A 17,468-nucleotide genomic window follows, 5' to 3' on the forward strand; every position below is an offset into this window, starting at 1 on the left:
ATCAATTATAAATTAATAATATAATTTTACTGGCTTTGATTAAGCAATTGTGAATTTCTTAATAAAATGTGAATTCATTGACTCTGTCAATAAACACTCTCCGCCGTAAAACTAAATATGAAATATTGAACATAAGTATGTACAATAAACAGTTAGGCAACTCACCTACTGCCATAGCTTTTGCCTAAAAGAAACTTGGACCTTTGTGGTTTTGAAGTTTCCAACCTATTGTGAATAAAAAGTCTGTATTTGTTGGTCTGTTCGAGCTTTTATAACATTGTTAGCCCAAAGGGTGTACTATAAAAAGAGCTTTAACCCCAATACCTCAATCAAACACCTTGAAATAACCAATGTTTAACTTTTTACAAATAGATTTTTTATGTTTTTCACTAATTGTAAAATGTATTTTCTCTGCACTTTAATAGCAGGATAGTGAATTGATTTTATTACTTTCAATAAAAAATAAATACTTATAAATCATTCCTTATAACACTTTACATTTTGAAAATTACCGGCATTATTATAATTTTTAAAAGTTTTGCATGCTTTGTGATTCCCTGTGTTAATTTTTTTATGTAAGTTGTACATAAAATTGCGTTTTGTGAAAGTACTATCCCACTTTTAAACCTTTTGTCATTTAAAATGGTTTATCTTGGATGTTTTACTGTTGAAACTGACATTTTATGGTTGATTTAAAATTAATATACTAAACATATAAACATGAATACATGGTAATGTATAAGTGGTATCATAAACCAAGCTATGACACAAAATACCAAACCGACACAAATTGACGACAGTCAACAGTTCGGCTTTTTCTGGGGAGTTTTATGGTTTTCTCTCAGCAATGAGTAAATGCTAAGAAGTTCCTGATTAGCCCACACTAGCTTATCCTTCCTGTTCTCAACATAAATTAAAATAAAATATGGTTTTAGCCAGAAGAAACAAAAATTCACTTAATGATCGATAAGGTAAATAATAAATGCTACTCTAATATAATATAAATAAACAATATAACAATAAAACATGCGGAAAAAATCAAGACTGAGATTTGCGTTTCATAACATTGATGTTTTGAGATTGATAAATAATTAAACAACTGAAAAAGAGACAAAACTTTTGAATCAACCACAAAATGGCAAGCCTGCACGCTTTATTTTTAATAACATGTTTTGCTTGTTCTATGTGTTAATTTTTTAAAGAAATTTTCATTATTTTTGTGTGTTGTTAAAAAAAAACATTGCTGTAGTCAGGGGCGTGCATTCCATATTGGCAAAATATCAGTGCCTACCCCACCTCTTACTAAGTAGCGTCTGCCTTACCTTACTATCCATCTGATTAAAATGTTTATGCACGCCCTGTAGATCACGTGTTTTCTGTGAATAATTTAATTAACTTTTTCCCATTGAATTTAAAGTAAGTCTATTAAAAATATTATCTCTATTATGTTTCTATCAATGGTATTTTTTCTAACTGATGATCTTAAAACAATATATGTATGTAAAACTTATTTTTGCCTAATTGTGAAAAATAATATTAAATTTATAATTATTTATAGTAATTTTACTATCTTCCATTTCAAATATCAGCATAAAATAATGAATACAATTTCAGATTATTTTTTTTCTATTTTTTTGTGGTTGCATTTTTTGTTGTTTTTAAAATAATTAGGTTTATTATTAATATATATCATTTTTAAATGATTTTCAAAAGTACATGAATTTGACTCAATAAAATGAACTAGACCAAACCAGAATGCCATCTCTGTTTGTAAAATTATTTAAAAATTACATAGTTACACACATGCGGAACCGATTATTGAGTGTTAAATTAACTATTTTTAATTGAAGTTTTACTTGGTAAATAGCACTATTCCTTTAAATCTATACACCATATGGTGTTGGAAAATAATGTGAAAATAATGTGGAAACATGTGTCACAATAGATCTTAAGACATAGTGCCATTTAATAAGTAAAACTTAAATTAAAAATGCATAGATATTACTACGAAGTAACTGCTGAATCAATTGTGAAAAAGTTAACTTATTAACTGCGAGGTGTAGATAGCTTACTTCTGGACTAACTTACTTTTGTTTATAATGAAATTGTTATTTTACATTCAATTGACTGGTTAGTAAGTCAATGATACCGAAAGTAAAATAATTTAAAATTAGTTTTTTTTTTACCATAAGGTATTTATTAATTTATTTATTGAACGGCTATCTAATATAAAAATTATAATATATTTCTAATAGAAAATCTAATATAAAAATACACTTATGAATACACTAATAGAGAAACAAAAAGTCTTAAACATAAAATAATAATAAAATAACAAATATGTAGTATGCACTGGTAAATACATGTCTCCTTCACACACTATCAGCGAGCAGCGAGAGAGAGTGAAACACAACGATTACATTTATCCATTATAACATGGAGAAGAAATTCTGAGAAAGTACACACTTCAAGGTGGATAACAATATATTAAATAAATCCATACTTTCAAAAGCATTGGCTAACATGTGAAGCCGCAGAATCGGAGAGAACATGGCATAGTTTGCATTATGTAAAAATACTGCCAATATAGATTTTTGCCTAGTACCTCTTCGATACACGCTAAGCTTTATTTGATTTAGGAGATCAGGGCTATCCAAACAATTGTTAAGAATTTTATACAACAGGACCAAATCAGTTATTACCTTTCTATCACTAAGATTTTTTAATTTTAGCCTCTTCATTTTGCAATTATAATATAACTCAATAATGGGTATATTTAGTTTAAAATGAATGTATCTAAGGAAGTTGTGTTATAATCTGTCTACGCTGTCAGCGCGTATAGTATAATGAGGAGACCAGACTGTGGAGCCGTATTCCAACTAACTTCTAATTAAGTATCTATACTATGTAGTTTTATCTTCTTTACGATAAGCATAAGAGCATTCTGGTTTGCTCTATTACCAATTTGATGTGCTGAAAGGTTGCTGATATAAATGGAAGATATTAATATTACTCTGTTATAGATGTTGTCTGTACATGTATTGTAATTGTTGTATTATATGTGTGTTCAGAATTGAAATCACGCCCCCTTCCCAGTCCCGGTTTCCGGGGTAACTAGTCCCGTGGTTGTGTTTGTGTAACACCCGATGGATATTGTGCACGTGTGTTGGTGTTGGTAAATGTTGTATCTCGTTGTTAGTTCGTGTTGTAATACTACAATATATTATAAAGGAGGTCATGCGCCGGTTTTAAGGTTTGTCGGAAAGTACACATTATGTATTCCAAGAACACATTTTACTTTTTATTTCGGATCGCCACAAAAGGTAGGTAAACTTACTCAACCTGACCTTACCCGACATAAAAATACAGTAAACCCTCCTATGCTTTATCATAATTTCTTCCAAGTAGAATATATTTACTTATTGTATCGTGTGAACCTCCCTAGGACAGAGCAGCGATGTACCGATGAGTCATCAATGTTACTTCCGCTGAGCTTGTCTATCTAGGTCAAGATACACGGATCTACTGCATTATACGAGGGACCACCATTATAGGAAAGAACTCCCGTAAACGTTATAGGAGGGTTTACTGTACACCTACTGCATACATACTTCATATGTTTAACACACATATTTATAAAATCACACCATATACTGAAATCAGTTATAGCAAATAAAAACCTATCAGCGGAAGCTAAACTGGCAGTGCACAACGGAGTCCTGGTTCCAACTCTAATGTATGGAAGTGAAACATGGAGTTGGCAAAAGAAGGATGAAAGTAGACTGAATGCAGTCGAAATGCGATCTCTCAGAAGAATGTGTAACAAAACGATGTATGATAGATGTGCGAATAGTGAAATAAGGAAGGAATGCAAAGCTGAGATAAGCATTATCGATAAAATTAAGAAAGGTGTGTTGAGATGGTTTGGACATGTAGAACGAATGAGTGAGGAAAGAACGGTAAAACAAATTTATGAGGCGAATGTTAGCGGGAAAAGAAGCAGAGGAAGACCGAGAAAAACATGGCACGATCAGGTATGCCAAATACTTGAAAGTGGTCAGGTTAGGAGTCGTAACAATCGGCGGGTATGTATGAGGAGATGCATGAACGTGGAAGAGGCGAAGAATGTTTGCAAGGACAGAGTGGTGTGGCGCTCTATTCTCTCTGCCTACCCCTGCGGGGAAGCGGCGTGATGGTTAGTTAGTTAGTTAGTTATATATGTATTTCACATGCTTTTGGGTCTCAACAAAAGGTAGGTAAAAAAATATGACCTATTGTATTCTAACCTAACGTAACCTCACACAATTACATATTATCTTCACTGATTCCTTATAGTGCATACATTTTCAAATATCAACCTAACCTTATCTAACCTAACCTTACCTAACCTAACATAACCTCACACAATTACAAATTACCCACACTGATTCCTTATCGTGCATACATTGTCAAATACCAATTTCTTCTCGGCAGAGCATCGTAAGAATGAAATTCTATTTATACAAGTTAAATTTTATTTACGTAATATGTCAAATTCTCGCTGATATAAAGCATGGCGATATTCAGTATTCTTGTCAAAATTTCAATCTAAAAAGAGATAACCAGACCTCCTATATCCATTAAAAATCATAATTTTTCTAGTAAATTACTATCGCTATACCATACGTGCTTAAAATTAATATAGATGCAACTTGATTCCTTATGTTAAAACGAAGTTTTCAACAAGAACAAACTTCTTAGTCTCCACTTTTGTCAGTTTAAGTCTGTTTGATAGATGTTTGGTATTCATTATTATTTTGATTCCTAATTAATATTATCAAAAAACATAGCTTATTGCTCTCTGAAAATATGAAACACACATTATACCCATTTTATCAATTTTGAAAGATGACTGAACAAAGACAAAATGTAGATGGGTGACTAAGGGGGTTTTTACTTTTCATTCATATTAAATCTGTTTTTGTAGAATGGACCCAAAATTCAATTTCAATTTCAATACACATTTAAATAATGTATTTTTTTTACATACGATGATGTTTTATGACTCAGTTTTAATTTCCTAAATTTTGAACGATTTTATTAAAATTGACACTTACAATGTTTTGCTGGGAAGAACTCAATAATACATTCTTATATTCTGCACGCATAATATCTTTACTTTTCATATTCCATTTAACACAATTTTTATATAATGCATATAATTTAAGAATAAAAATTAGTTTGAAAAAATATTCACAACAATTTACTGAAAATAATGTTTTCTAGAGATGGAAAGATTTATAAAGGATAAATAAAGGAAATTGAATACTGGGAACAGAGGGAATGGTGCATGTTCATTTTTCCGTCTTATTAAACTTCTTCGTCTATGTTAAGATATCAATAAAAGTTTTATAAAAATACTTTCTTCTTCTTGAACTGATTGCAAACAAATATTAGAACTCACTTAAGAATTGTGAATGTCATAATAAAAAAAAAGTAATTAAAAATCACATTTTCAGGTGTTTCCTTGTATTTATATTGAATTGTTTATAACAGAATCACACACGCTTATTAACGATTTACACATACGGATGTTGCCTATAAAATTTGTACTGAAAATTTACAATATCACTTGCAACATATGAGTAAATGTATAGATTTTTTCAAAATTGAGGAAAATGGTTGCAAATATATAAAATACACGGAACATCTCATTCATTCCCATCTCAAGAAAATTCTTGGTGCTGTCATTAAATTACACATATTACATACATTATTCTCACAGAACACTTATTACATGCAAAAAAGTATAGTTCATATTTTGATAATCCCATTTTTTCAAAATTTCGAACATTTAATTGAATTTGACAAACAAAATAATCTAGGCGACTGATTACCAACTGGATATTTTAGTTCCAAGACTATGTCCACCTTAATAATTAAATAAATAAATTAGTTGAATAAACAACGACTAGAAGCTACGACTAAGTCATGCAGGGTTTATTTCCCATACTCGTGGCTTCAGTGAATTGTATAGTGACTAGTATAAATCTTTTGATGTACATAGTCAAGAAAGATTATTTAATTTTCATTGATTTTATGCCTTCATTATCATGTTTGTCGAACTATTTACGTGTGATATTAGATCAAATGCACAAGTCATTGAAAATATCACCAAAAGCCTGCTTTGAATGATGGTCACCGCAATCCAAACCTTAAAATCGGTTCAGCCCCTCGTTTCGTCCATTGTCCTGGAAGTAAATTCTAAAATGGCGGTTTGTGGCGTGATTGTTTTGTTCCCGGCGCGGACCCAGGTCTAAAGGCCGCGCTCTGTGGTCGCTGTGTTTCCGCAGAAAGAGGAGTGGACGGCGAGATGGAGATGGGAGGAGACCTGGACGACGCCGTCATCTACAGGGACAAGAAGCACAAAGATCAACTAGAGGTGGCTATCGGTGATGGCATGGAATTCACTATACACGGTGAGCAAAACTTGAGCAATGACGGAAGACTAGACAATGACTAGATATTAGGTTGAGTATGCGTGACAGTTGGGGATTCTGACTGGTTGAGTGGGAAATGCAATAACTGAACATTTTCTACAAATGCCTTGGCACTGTTCCGTGTCTGCAAGCTGTGCTGTTCGGGGTTATGGAGGAGTCTGTATTCCAACTAACGTCGGGTTGGAATCGGATGAACTAACCAACTGCTAATCCCTTTCAGTGCCTACACTGGGGCACTTCTAGACACTTGGTTTTGGTTTTACAAACTTCCATTTTAAACAAGCTACAGATATTGCCCTCCTGATTCGTCAATGTTTCACAACCCTCAAATTTAGGCTTTCGTTTCGTATGCTGACACGATAAAAAAAAATCTCATTGCCTTCATACAATGTAAATCGAAATAAATTGCAATAATGTTGAGTAGTTTTTTTTATGAATTAACAGGTGAAATAAATATATGTATACTGACATAAAGATTGGATGTTGTATTTTTATCATTGAATTAATAAACCTTTCTATTATATACCATATATGTAATTATGTCTCTGCATCTTCCAGGAGATTTGAACAACAAAATGAAGAAAGGAAAGATGTTGATGAACAACATAAATGCCATCAGCGGAAACCACCAAGACAATAGACTGGAACACGAACTAATGAACCACCGAGGCCTTCCGTTGCAGGTTTGACATCCACTCCTGATAACAGTTTGAAAATTGTGAGTTAAACAAGGGAACCTCTAAATATTAAATGCACTAAAGTTGACACTTGTATCCCAAATTCAGGACGACGACACCATCAGTCAGAAGTCTTACGGCAGCCACAAGAACAGGCCCTTCAAGGACGAGAGCCACAAAGGATCTGCGGAGACGTTGGATGGAGAGGAGAAGAGGGATGCCAGCAAAGAAGATTTGGGGCTTGAAGATGGTATGGTGTTTACTTTAATAGAACTAACAATTAGTAAAACAAAATTTTCATGAGTGATTCTCAGCCGCAAATTTGGCAATTTATCAAGACAGCTCCAAAGAAATATTTGTGGATTCTGGCAAATGTTTATAAAATCCTGAGTATATCATCAATTACTGATATTTTCCTTTCCCTACCTACCATTTTTCTCTATTTCCTTTCTCATATAGTAGAAAGGAAATATCCTTCTTTCTAAACTTTTTTATTTTCGTTCCAACTGTTTTTCATTCCAAAATCTAAGAATCTGGATCGCAGAACTGATCATCTTATATTATCAACATTATTACTTATATTCAAGTTATTACTGATCAAGTTAACACAGATAAGAATCAAAGAAAAAAGAAAGATATTAAGGGTATTATACCTTATATTACCTTGTTGGCACAGTATCTCTATCCTCTCAGCTCAAGTTGTTTTGATTTTGATGTTGAAGTTTTCACGCCATAGAGCAGATAAGTTAACTTTGCTATATGGAATTTAAAAACCTATTTCTTATTACATTAGATTGAAATTATTTGCAGATCTAGAGGAAGATGGAGCTGAAGACGGCGGCTTGGACGGCATCCGACCAGCGGTCCTGGCTGCTAATGATGATGAAGTAATCGAGGACTCTCCAGCAGACTGCTGCCCCGAGCAGTGCTACGCCCGCTTCCCCTTCTTGGCAGGAGACGATGATGCACCCTTCTGGCAAGGCTGGGCCAACCTGCGACTCAAAACCTTCCAACTCATCGAGAATAAGTACTTCGAGACGGCTGTCATCACCATGATCTTGCTCAGCAGTTTAGCTTTAGTGAGTTTATAATATTATATACTATAATATTTATAATATTGTCCATCTCCATAGTGTAATGGTCGGCACGCTCGTCTACCTTACTGGAGGTCCCGGGTTCGATTTCCAGGGGGGATCAAATAAGAATCAGTGATATTTTCACTCTAATATTTATTCAATATTACCCTGGACTAGTAGCTGAAGCGGAGGGCTGATCACCTTTCCTTTGTGTGTTGACTATCAAGATAACACTCCGTTTATATGATACAGTGCCCTATGCGGTGCGGATGAGAGATGAAGATGAAGATGAAGAAGAGTTTGATGACTGAAAGCTTTTCATCACATTTTTCTTTCTTCTTCTTTAGTCTTCTGTCTTCACTGCTGTATATGGGCCTCTTCCGTATCCATATAATTTTTTTTCGGTCTATTGCTGCTTGCAGCCAATTTTTAACCCCCACAGCGCGTAAGTCGTCGGACCATCTTTTTAGAGGTCTTCTGATGCCTCTTTTACTCTTTCATAGTCTCCATCGCAAAATTATAGGGGTCCACCTTGTGGGGTCTTGCAATATGTCCTCCCATTGTGCTATTTGATTCTTGCTACGTGATCCATGGTATTCGCTATTCAGGTTCTGTTTGTTACATTACTGGATCCGATATAGAAGCTCTAGGCTGATACTTTTGAAATGGAACTTATAGGTATTGTTTATTAGTTTATGGCGAATTCTATTGGTAACGAAATCTTGGTGTGAATTCCAGGCTCTTGAAGATGTCCACCTTCCCCAAAGGCCAATTCTTCAAGACATTCTATACTACATGGACCGAATCTTCACCGTCATCTTCTTCCTCGAGATGTTGATCAAGTGGCTCGCTTTAGGATTCAAAATCTACTTCACCAACGCTTGGTGCTGGCTTGACTTCATCATTGTCATGGTATGCTCTTATTCTATAATTTGATACCACATCGGTACATTATTAGTAGTAACGTAACCACATTTTACCACATTACTAGCAAAAATGTATCATGCCGAATTGAAATGAATCTATTTTGATAAGAATGCAAAAATCATTTTTTATTGTTTTTTGAGTACACAATTAAATATAAATTACTTTAATTCTACAACTTGGCCATCTGAAAATACAAAATTTAAAATTGAGATTTTTTGCTAATAATTGGATAATTTGTTTTTAAAAATGAGGTTTTTATACTTGCAAATGCGACTAATTCCTATTTTAAATACTAAAAGGAATAGTTGTTTCCATTTTTTTGTTGTTACTATTTTCCTTATAAATTTAAAACGGTTATTTTTTCAACTGAATTTTAATGTAAAGTATTATTAAATCAAAAATATTTCCGGATTTGAATTTAAACACCTTAATTTACCAAGTAATATAAAAAGATTTATTACATTTACTGACTTAATTCTAATACCTTTTTTTAAAATCCTGTTTTATTTTCAATTTCAAAGTGTTCATTATCCCTAGAATTGTCTAAATAGTGCATATTTATTTTGTTTTATTCTTATGGTGTTGGAACAAGGGAATCATTATAGGTACTTTTGTAAAATTAAAAAGAAAATTTCGTAAGGTTCCTTTTGATTCCTCACCTCATTATAATTGTTTTATTATTTTGTTAAATATATTTTTAACTTGTTCTAAAAAAAAAACAGAAATAAGAGTTAATGATGCTGTGAAATAAAAATGGTAAAGTGTTTGCTACATAAATTTCCGACAAACAATATTATTTTCAAATAAAATAATTTCATTTGAAAATCGCTTGCAGCATTATAACTTGCAATAAGTGTAAGTATTATAGACAATTTAAGCCGCATCGCTAACTGGACCAATGAACTTTGCCATTTTTGTTTCGACAACTCTCATAATATGGATCAAATCAAATGTGGCTATAACAAACACTGGAAAATGAGCTAAACTAAGATTTTTCTGGAAATGTGAAATTCTGACAAATAAATTAATTCATTAGAAATAATTCATCAGCAAGGAATATGAAATATATAATTATAAACACAAATGCATAGAAACAAGAGTTTCTATATTTTTTGTTACAGAGTGAAAAGTTACATACTTAAATTACACACCTGACTAAGTAGGTTACATAGGAAAAAAATAAGACTAGTAATAAAACTATGAATAAGAATATGTAATATGAAGGGTAAAGACTCTGGTTATTGTCACCTTCAGCAACTTGGTTTAGTCAATATTAATTTACAACTTCATCATATCAATGTTATTGATTTTTTTTATTGTATTGTTTAAATGTTCGCTTAATTTCATACTTCTTGTTTTCAAAGTTACATAAAAGCAAGGAATATAAGAAAGCTACACAAGATTTCAATGTTTATTGCTTTTAGCAAGATAGCGAGTGTTTTTGCCTAGAATTTTCCCTCATGAATTACATGAAATCATTGTAATTTCAAACATAAAGAGTAAATCCACTCACAAGTAGGTATAGGCCATAAAACTTATAAAGTTGAAGCCATGATAAGCGGTGTTGCGTAAGCCGTAGCTAGATTTCAGAGTCATTTGGACGTTAGCTAGTTTTAAAAAAATCAGTTTTTATCAGATATACTATTTAACTCATATTCACAGGTGTCAATAACTAGAGAGAGGGTGTCAAAATCATCTCTGTTTACATTGTTGGCTCAGAATGAATCTATTGTTGATATAAATTGGTTTCAGCCACAATTGATTTGGTGTAAATTATGCTTAACTTCAAGACATATTATGTAAATGTATTGTCAAGTGTGTTTTGGTGACTTGTGCCTAAGTCTGTTAGAGAAAAGCATATTAGCTAGGTGTGATCCGAATTAACGAGATGGTTTGGCGCCTAGTTGTCTCTGATAAACCTGGCAGCGGTGTGGACGGGCGCGGACGACATCCCGGCCTTCCGTTCCATGCGAACTCTGCGCGCCTTGCGGCCCCTGCGCGCCGTCTCTCGGTGGGAGGGCATGCGCGTGAGTTCCACACAACCAGGGGGACCACTCGCTACTTGTCTACTAACCCGACTTGTGTAACTCCTAACCTAACCCAACTTGTGTAACTCCCACTGAGCTAGACAAACAACTGGAGCGGGAAACACAAGAAACCCACTTGTGTAACATCTCTTGTCGCGGTGGTCGTGATATGGTCACAGAATGACGAAAATGGTGGTATCATATTTGATAAAAATAGTTAGGAATATTGGTACATTAAACCAAGCTAGGACACAGTAAAAGGACACTATCCCACTTTTAAACCTTTCGCCATTTTAAATGGTATATGCTAGAGGTTTTACTATTGAAACTGGCATTTTGTGGTTAATTTAAAAGAAATATATTAAACATGCAAACTAAATTACATAGTAATGTATGAGTAATGCATGTGCATTGATACCATAAACTAAGCTAGGACAGAAAATGCCGAACCCTTTTCTAGTGGAATGGAAGGCCTATTGACCGACAGGCAACAGTCCGGCTTCTCCTGAGGAGTTTAACAAGTTTTTCTCCCAGCAATGGGAGAAGGCTGATTGCCTTACACTAGAATATCTTTCCTGTTCTCAACACAGATTAAAATAAAACACGTTCTCAGTTAGAAGAAATAAAAATCTACTAATTGATCTTTAAACCTCGTACATGATAAACAAGTTTAATAATGAATGCAGCTCCCATCTAAATATTTAAAAAATATTGATTAAAATGTGCTTTGTGGCCATATCCGAAGCTACCATGACCAGGAATATTAAATGGGCTTTTGAATCTGTTATTTTTTATACATACATCTGATCAGCAGCCCGTTAGTCACTCCAGTTGTTTATGAAACTCATTGGTAACTCCATTACTGATGACAGCTGGATCATACACAAAGTTGTTTATAAGGTAAAAATAATAACACCAGCCATGATCCACTTTTTCATTATACCAGTGATAGGGTTTCTTTGCTTGAATAACGTCAAACTGAGGCTATAGACCAGTTGACTATGTCAATAATAACGAAACCCGGTCACTGTTAAATAAATAAGAAGTAGCTATCTAGTTTTCCATATAACATTCTTAGTCACAGTGACAGCTTATGTGGTCACAGAGCGGTGAAAATGTGCTTTGTGACTTTATCACCCACCACGGCAACTAAAGATGTTGCATGGATTGTGGTGTTATTATTTTTATGTCTTTTTATGGCGGTTTTTTAAGTGACTTGGGAGACTTTTCAAGTGACTCCAGGAGAAGACCATTATAACTCTGTGTACAGCTCAGTGTGTGAACTATGCCTGTTATGTAATATGTATAAAATGTGTTGCAGATCTCCTTATTATTTTAGAGCTGATGTAAGATAACTCGGCTGGACTTATGAATACTGCATAGATGAGCAACGTGCCAATAACAACAACATAATGATTTCTCACTTTCAAGAAAGAAATCATTATGATGATTTCTCTCTTTTAAGTGATGAAATCATTATAATACTTGTTCTGAAGAAAATGTGGTTTGAATGATGAGTACCGTGCTGTGTACTGCAAACTATACGTAACCTCTAGTAAAGAGTTACTAGCAGTTAAAAGCAATTGCTTTGTTATAACAGAGAATCTTTGATTAAAGCAATGTTTATCATTTAACTTTTGTCAATATCTATGATTTAATTTGGTACTCTCCTATATCAGCTCTTTAAATATATATCCCGTTTTGCAATACATCTTGTATATTACAAACTAATGCTTTTCCAGTGCTTTGCTTGAGGCTTCAGTGAGAAGTCTATATAACAATTTCTCTTCGTTTCTATGTCGATTTGGCTAATGTGTATTTATATACAAGCCTGTGTCCGTATGCTAATTCTCTAATTGTCTGTGTTGTGTGTCTGTATGTCTGTGTGTGTGGTTGTACTAATATACTATACTAATACAATATACCATCAACTATCGCTATCCTCTTCTTCTATCCATTCATCATAATGTAGTATATTTAAAATAACTGTCATTGAATTTCATAATATTTTGGCAGTTTTATTTTTTAAGTATAGTACATTTTAGTACACTCATTGAGATTAAGTGTATGTCGGAACGTTTGTCACACAATACATTTAAATTGAGTATGTACCATTGATAAATGTGCGCTTGCTATAACTAAACGCTTTCATTCCCATAGGGTTACCATGTATAAAAAATTATAAAAAGAGTGACCATTTTGAGATTTTGACAGTTGACCATCAAAAATATGTCTTGGAATTTGGTATTGCCACTATCAAAAAATAATATAAATAAAATCTTATTGGAACATTGATCCGAAACATTATTTGTAAGAAAAATTATTGATTTGGGTAATATCTACAAATTTTGAAATATACTATGTGATACTATAAATTATAAAAATCTATTGTGACACCATTGAGCACATTGAAGCATGTGTCACAATAGGTAATTCATAATTGTAAGCATTAAATAAGTAATTTTTAAGTTATACAATAGATTCATGGCTAAAAATGTATTATAATCCTTTTTGAAGTAATAATTACAGTTTTATGAGTTTTCTCTTCTAACATGCACTTAACCCTTATTTACTCGAACACTCGAGTTAACAAATAGACAGTTAGTTATTCATTAACTATTATGTATTAACAATACATTAGACCATACTATATGTACATAGTTTTGGTCAACCACAGACGGATGGTTTAACCAACAGTTGTGTAATTATGCTAAAAATACAGTACAATATAAAATATTTGGTTGCGGAGACGTTTGATATGGTCATAAAGTACATTTTTGGTGATTGATGACTATATCAGCCACTACTGCGACCAGAATTATTATAAGGTAAATGAAGTAAGGTTTTGGTCCCCGAAAAGATATATGGTAACTCTATCATACATGTTGTCACTATATTAATGTTATTCACTCGATGTTTTGCAATTCAGTTATAAATGTATATTTTGTTTTTTTATCATCTTACAAATATTCAGCTTTCGGGTAAAGTTACGAAGCGAAAATTACATCATGGATGCAAGATCGTAAGCGAAGATACTTGTTGAATTTTTACCAGGTCCTTAGGTTTGTAGGTAACACTGAGCGGTGCGGGGCTGGCGTCGTTCCGAGGTATTGCTTCCCTTGACATGTTACATGTATTCAGCTTGTGTGATTTGTAAATTCGACAGGTGTCTCTTATTAACTTCGTGGCCGCGCTTTGCGGCGCCGGAGGCATTCAGGCCTTCAAAACTATGAGGACTCTCCGTGCCCTCCGTCCGCTAAGGGCCATGAGCCGTATGCAGGGCATGAGGGTACGTAACCACAAAAAAACCACCAAGATTTTTCTAGTTATTACAAAAATAGCAGCAACTTACACTCAGCAAAATTTGTATTTTAAATCGCATCATAATTTTCACTATTTAAAATTGGATTGAATACATCCTTCACCTTTGTTAATTTATCTGTATTTTAAAAATCACCAGGTACACAATTCTTACCATCAACAGCAGCAATAGGTTGTTGTAATTAGAGCATATTTCACATGTTATATATTGTTTTTATTGTAAAATATGGAAAAATCGCATGCAGTATTTGTGGTCGCAACGGTAGCTGATTTGTTCAAAACGACCATTTAGGTCACTTTGTAACTATATCAGCCGCCATTGCTACTAGAAATGTTACATGGGATGTTATTTATGATTACCTTAGAGGTTTTTTTTCACTTGTATCAGCAATATAAGTTAGTATATAACCATTTACAGTTCTAGTTTTGGTTCCAAGACATCTATCTTCTTGTTGAAACAGTCACTTCGCCAACATTTAAATATTACTATGTATATGCCAACAGCATAGCACTATTCATATCAAGTATCAAATTGAATGAAGCTTTTAATAGCAGCGGACTTTAAGTCATTTTTATACATCCGTTATGTATTTTTTTAATATTCAAATATTTATATAATACTATCCTGGATTATATGTGATGGTACTTGATTCGTAGATCACATTGCCTTCATGCAAAAACTAATCAAATCGGAGAAATTGGAGATTGTTTCATGCAAAAAAGAGTAGACTTAGAAATTATATCATGTACAAATCTAATTCCGGACCATTTCTGATAAATTCTGTTGCATAATCCTAATGGATCATGAAATAAGAAAACAGGGAAATTAGTCCATTTACCTCTGCTTGTTCATTTCAGTAGTGTAGTGGTAGTTACGTTTGCTTCCCTGCTAGTAGTCCTAGGTTCGAATCCCAGGGTATTAATAAATATGAATCATTTTTCACTCCAATATTTATTTAATATCACTCGAAGTGAGGGACTGATTATCTTGCGGTTTTGTAAATAACGATTGAGATAACAATGCGTCAATACAATGTAGTGCCCTATGCACCAAAAAATGCAGATGTGAGTTAGAAGAATAATTGTTTCTTGTAAAATGCTGATGTTTTAAGCATGTGTAACTTTATATGAATGTGTTTAGTGTTATTTGTGGGTGTAGTGATTGTCGAGACAAAGCTTCATAGTAGAATTAGTTTGAACAAGGTCACCTATTGAACAAAGTTGGGTTGGGAGTTTATTCCTGGCATGGGAATGTGCCAGATGATGGTTCTTGGGATCTAAAGATTACAGTTCTTGATCAAGAGAATAGTACAAACTAGCAGTATCCTAGTCTAAAGATAGTACGAATGCAGCTATACTATCCTGAGTGTCCTAGGCATTGCTCTACCTTCTCAATTCCTTTATCGTTTTGCAATAATGATCCTAATATGTATCCTTTCAAATATGTTCCACTCCAATTGAGAAAATTGCGTTTAGGACTGATCAACCTGCCTTCATAGTATTAACTATAACATAAGTTAACACCACCTCCATCTGATAGCACCATGTGTCATCACTGGCGTGCACAGAGTTTTTTTTATCAGGGTAGGCAGAAGGGTTGGGTAAGGATAAGGCGTAGTAGGCACTGGTCGTATTTCTATATGGAACGCGAGTAATCCATGGTTGGCACTGCTTTTCTGCGTATACATGCCTCTGTGTGTCATCAAGAAGAAACTGAAAATATAACAGTCATTTAAGGCAAATGACTCAATATTAAGGTCCCAATGATTGCAAGACCTTGCTTATTCCAATGTCAGGACTCCGAGTACACTCTCAACTCAACTGTGTCTCATGGGTGACTCTTTTTAAAGCGATTTTTCAATGACGAAAAAGACTGGTATGTCTCAAAACCTGTTGAAAAATATTGTGTAAATGGTTACTCAGTAAAAATACCGAATACATTAGTTTGTTTTCGTTTTAACCAATAGATTATTTCCTTTATTGGGAGGATAAGATTTGGAGTGTAATCGATTGCTGCTTCTCCTTTTCACAATGCAAGTAGTGCAAACATCAGCAGTACCACTGGACTAGCCGACAGTACAATATACAGAGTAGAGATCAGTGAATGGATGACTAGCATCATTATCTAGAGTACCATGTCCCGTGCACCAGATCTAGCTTACAGTATCCATGACCTGAATGGCTGAATCAAGGAATGTTCTTTATCAACTTTGGCTGCTATTTTCTAAGCGATACATTCGTGTTTGAAGTAAAATCGAAATAAAAATGCCAATTAATGGGTCCTTTTCTTCTATATCTAATCCAACCCAACCCAAACTAACCTAACATAACCCTAAATATCTAATGGCGACATTTAACAGTTAATTTGTCTCTCTAACTAAATGCAAAAACAGTGTTTTTTTGAGATTCTTACATATAAGCAGTGTTTGTCCTCAATTTCTTATATAGCAGAATAACACTGTATATACACCACCAATGATGTATCTGAGTCCATCTGCACTGATCTAAATGCCAGAAGAAATCTTTTACACATTTTTGTGCGATTTGCAATATTCATCAATAGATTTTACTCTTTCGCAAGAAAATGTCGCCATCAATAATAATTATTTAGTATCTGTAAATTTATCAAACATGACTTTAACGAGTTACAGACACAAAGTAAATAAAAAAATGATATTCTGCCTTTGGTTATATTAAGTACTTGAATATTTGTACGCAAGAGATCTCTGGTTGGATTTCTGGTAGCCTATATTAATTCAACATGATTTTTCAGTGTCACAAGTTTAAGATCAAAGTAACATTGCATTGTTTTGATGTATATACCATCGGCTGAGGGACAAAATAAGGCAATCTATTGATGTGCCTTTTATTGGCATTTTTATTACTACTGTTTTCTTAAACGGATGTGTTAGCTAGAAATAGACAAAATGTAACAAGTATTGTTTTTAAGTATTTTAAAAT

At 33.5% G+C, this 17,468-nt stretch overlaps 1 protein-coding gene across 50 annotated transcripts in view; it reads left to right on the forward strand.

Moving 5' to 3' along the window:
• The window catches only part of para (sodium voltage-gated channel paralytic), a 171,232-nt gene that overhangs the window by 144,096 nt on the left and 9,668 nt on the right, over positions 1-17,468 (forward strand). For 16 of the 50 annotated variants that reach the window (XM_088261079.1, XM_088261059.1, XM_088261064.1 and 13 more), the window contains 6 exons: positions 6,294-6,458; positions 7,038-7,162; positions 7,241-7,406; positions 7,967-8,235; positions 8,971-9,144; positions 11,064-11,186. In XM_088261079.1, coding sequence (XP_088117205.1) covers positions 6,294-6,458; positions 7,038-7,162; positions 7,241-7,406; positions 7,967-8,235; positions 8,971-9,144; positions 11,064-11,186 — 1,022 coding nt within the window. Of the gene's footprint in view, positions 1-6,293; positions 6,459-7,037; positions 7,163-7,240; positions 7,407-7,966; positions 8,236-8,970; positions 9,145-11,063; positions 11,187-14,352; positions 14,476-17,468 lie in introns of all 50 variants that reach the window. The other 34 variants (XM_088261088.1, XM_088261091.1, XM_088261092.1 and 31 more) reach the window with 7 other exon arrangements.

The sequence above is a fragment of the Brachycentrus maculatus genome, unplaced genomic scaffold (assembly GCF_059751285.1).
Source record: "Brachycentrus maculatus isolate JH-2025_06_01 unplaced genomic scaffold, ASM5975128v1 h1tg000147l, whole genome shotgun sequence".
Taxonomy (NCBI): domain Eukaryota; kingdom Metazoa; phylum Arthropoda; class Insecta; order Trichoptera; family Brachycentridae; genus Brachycentrus; species Brachycentrus maculatus.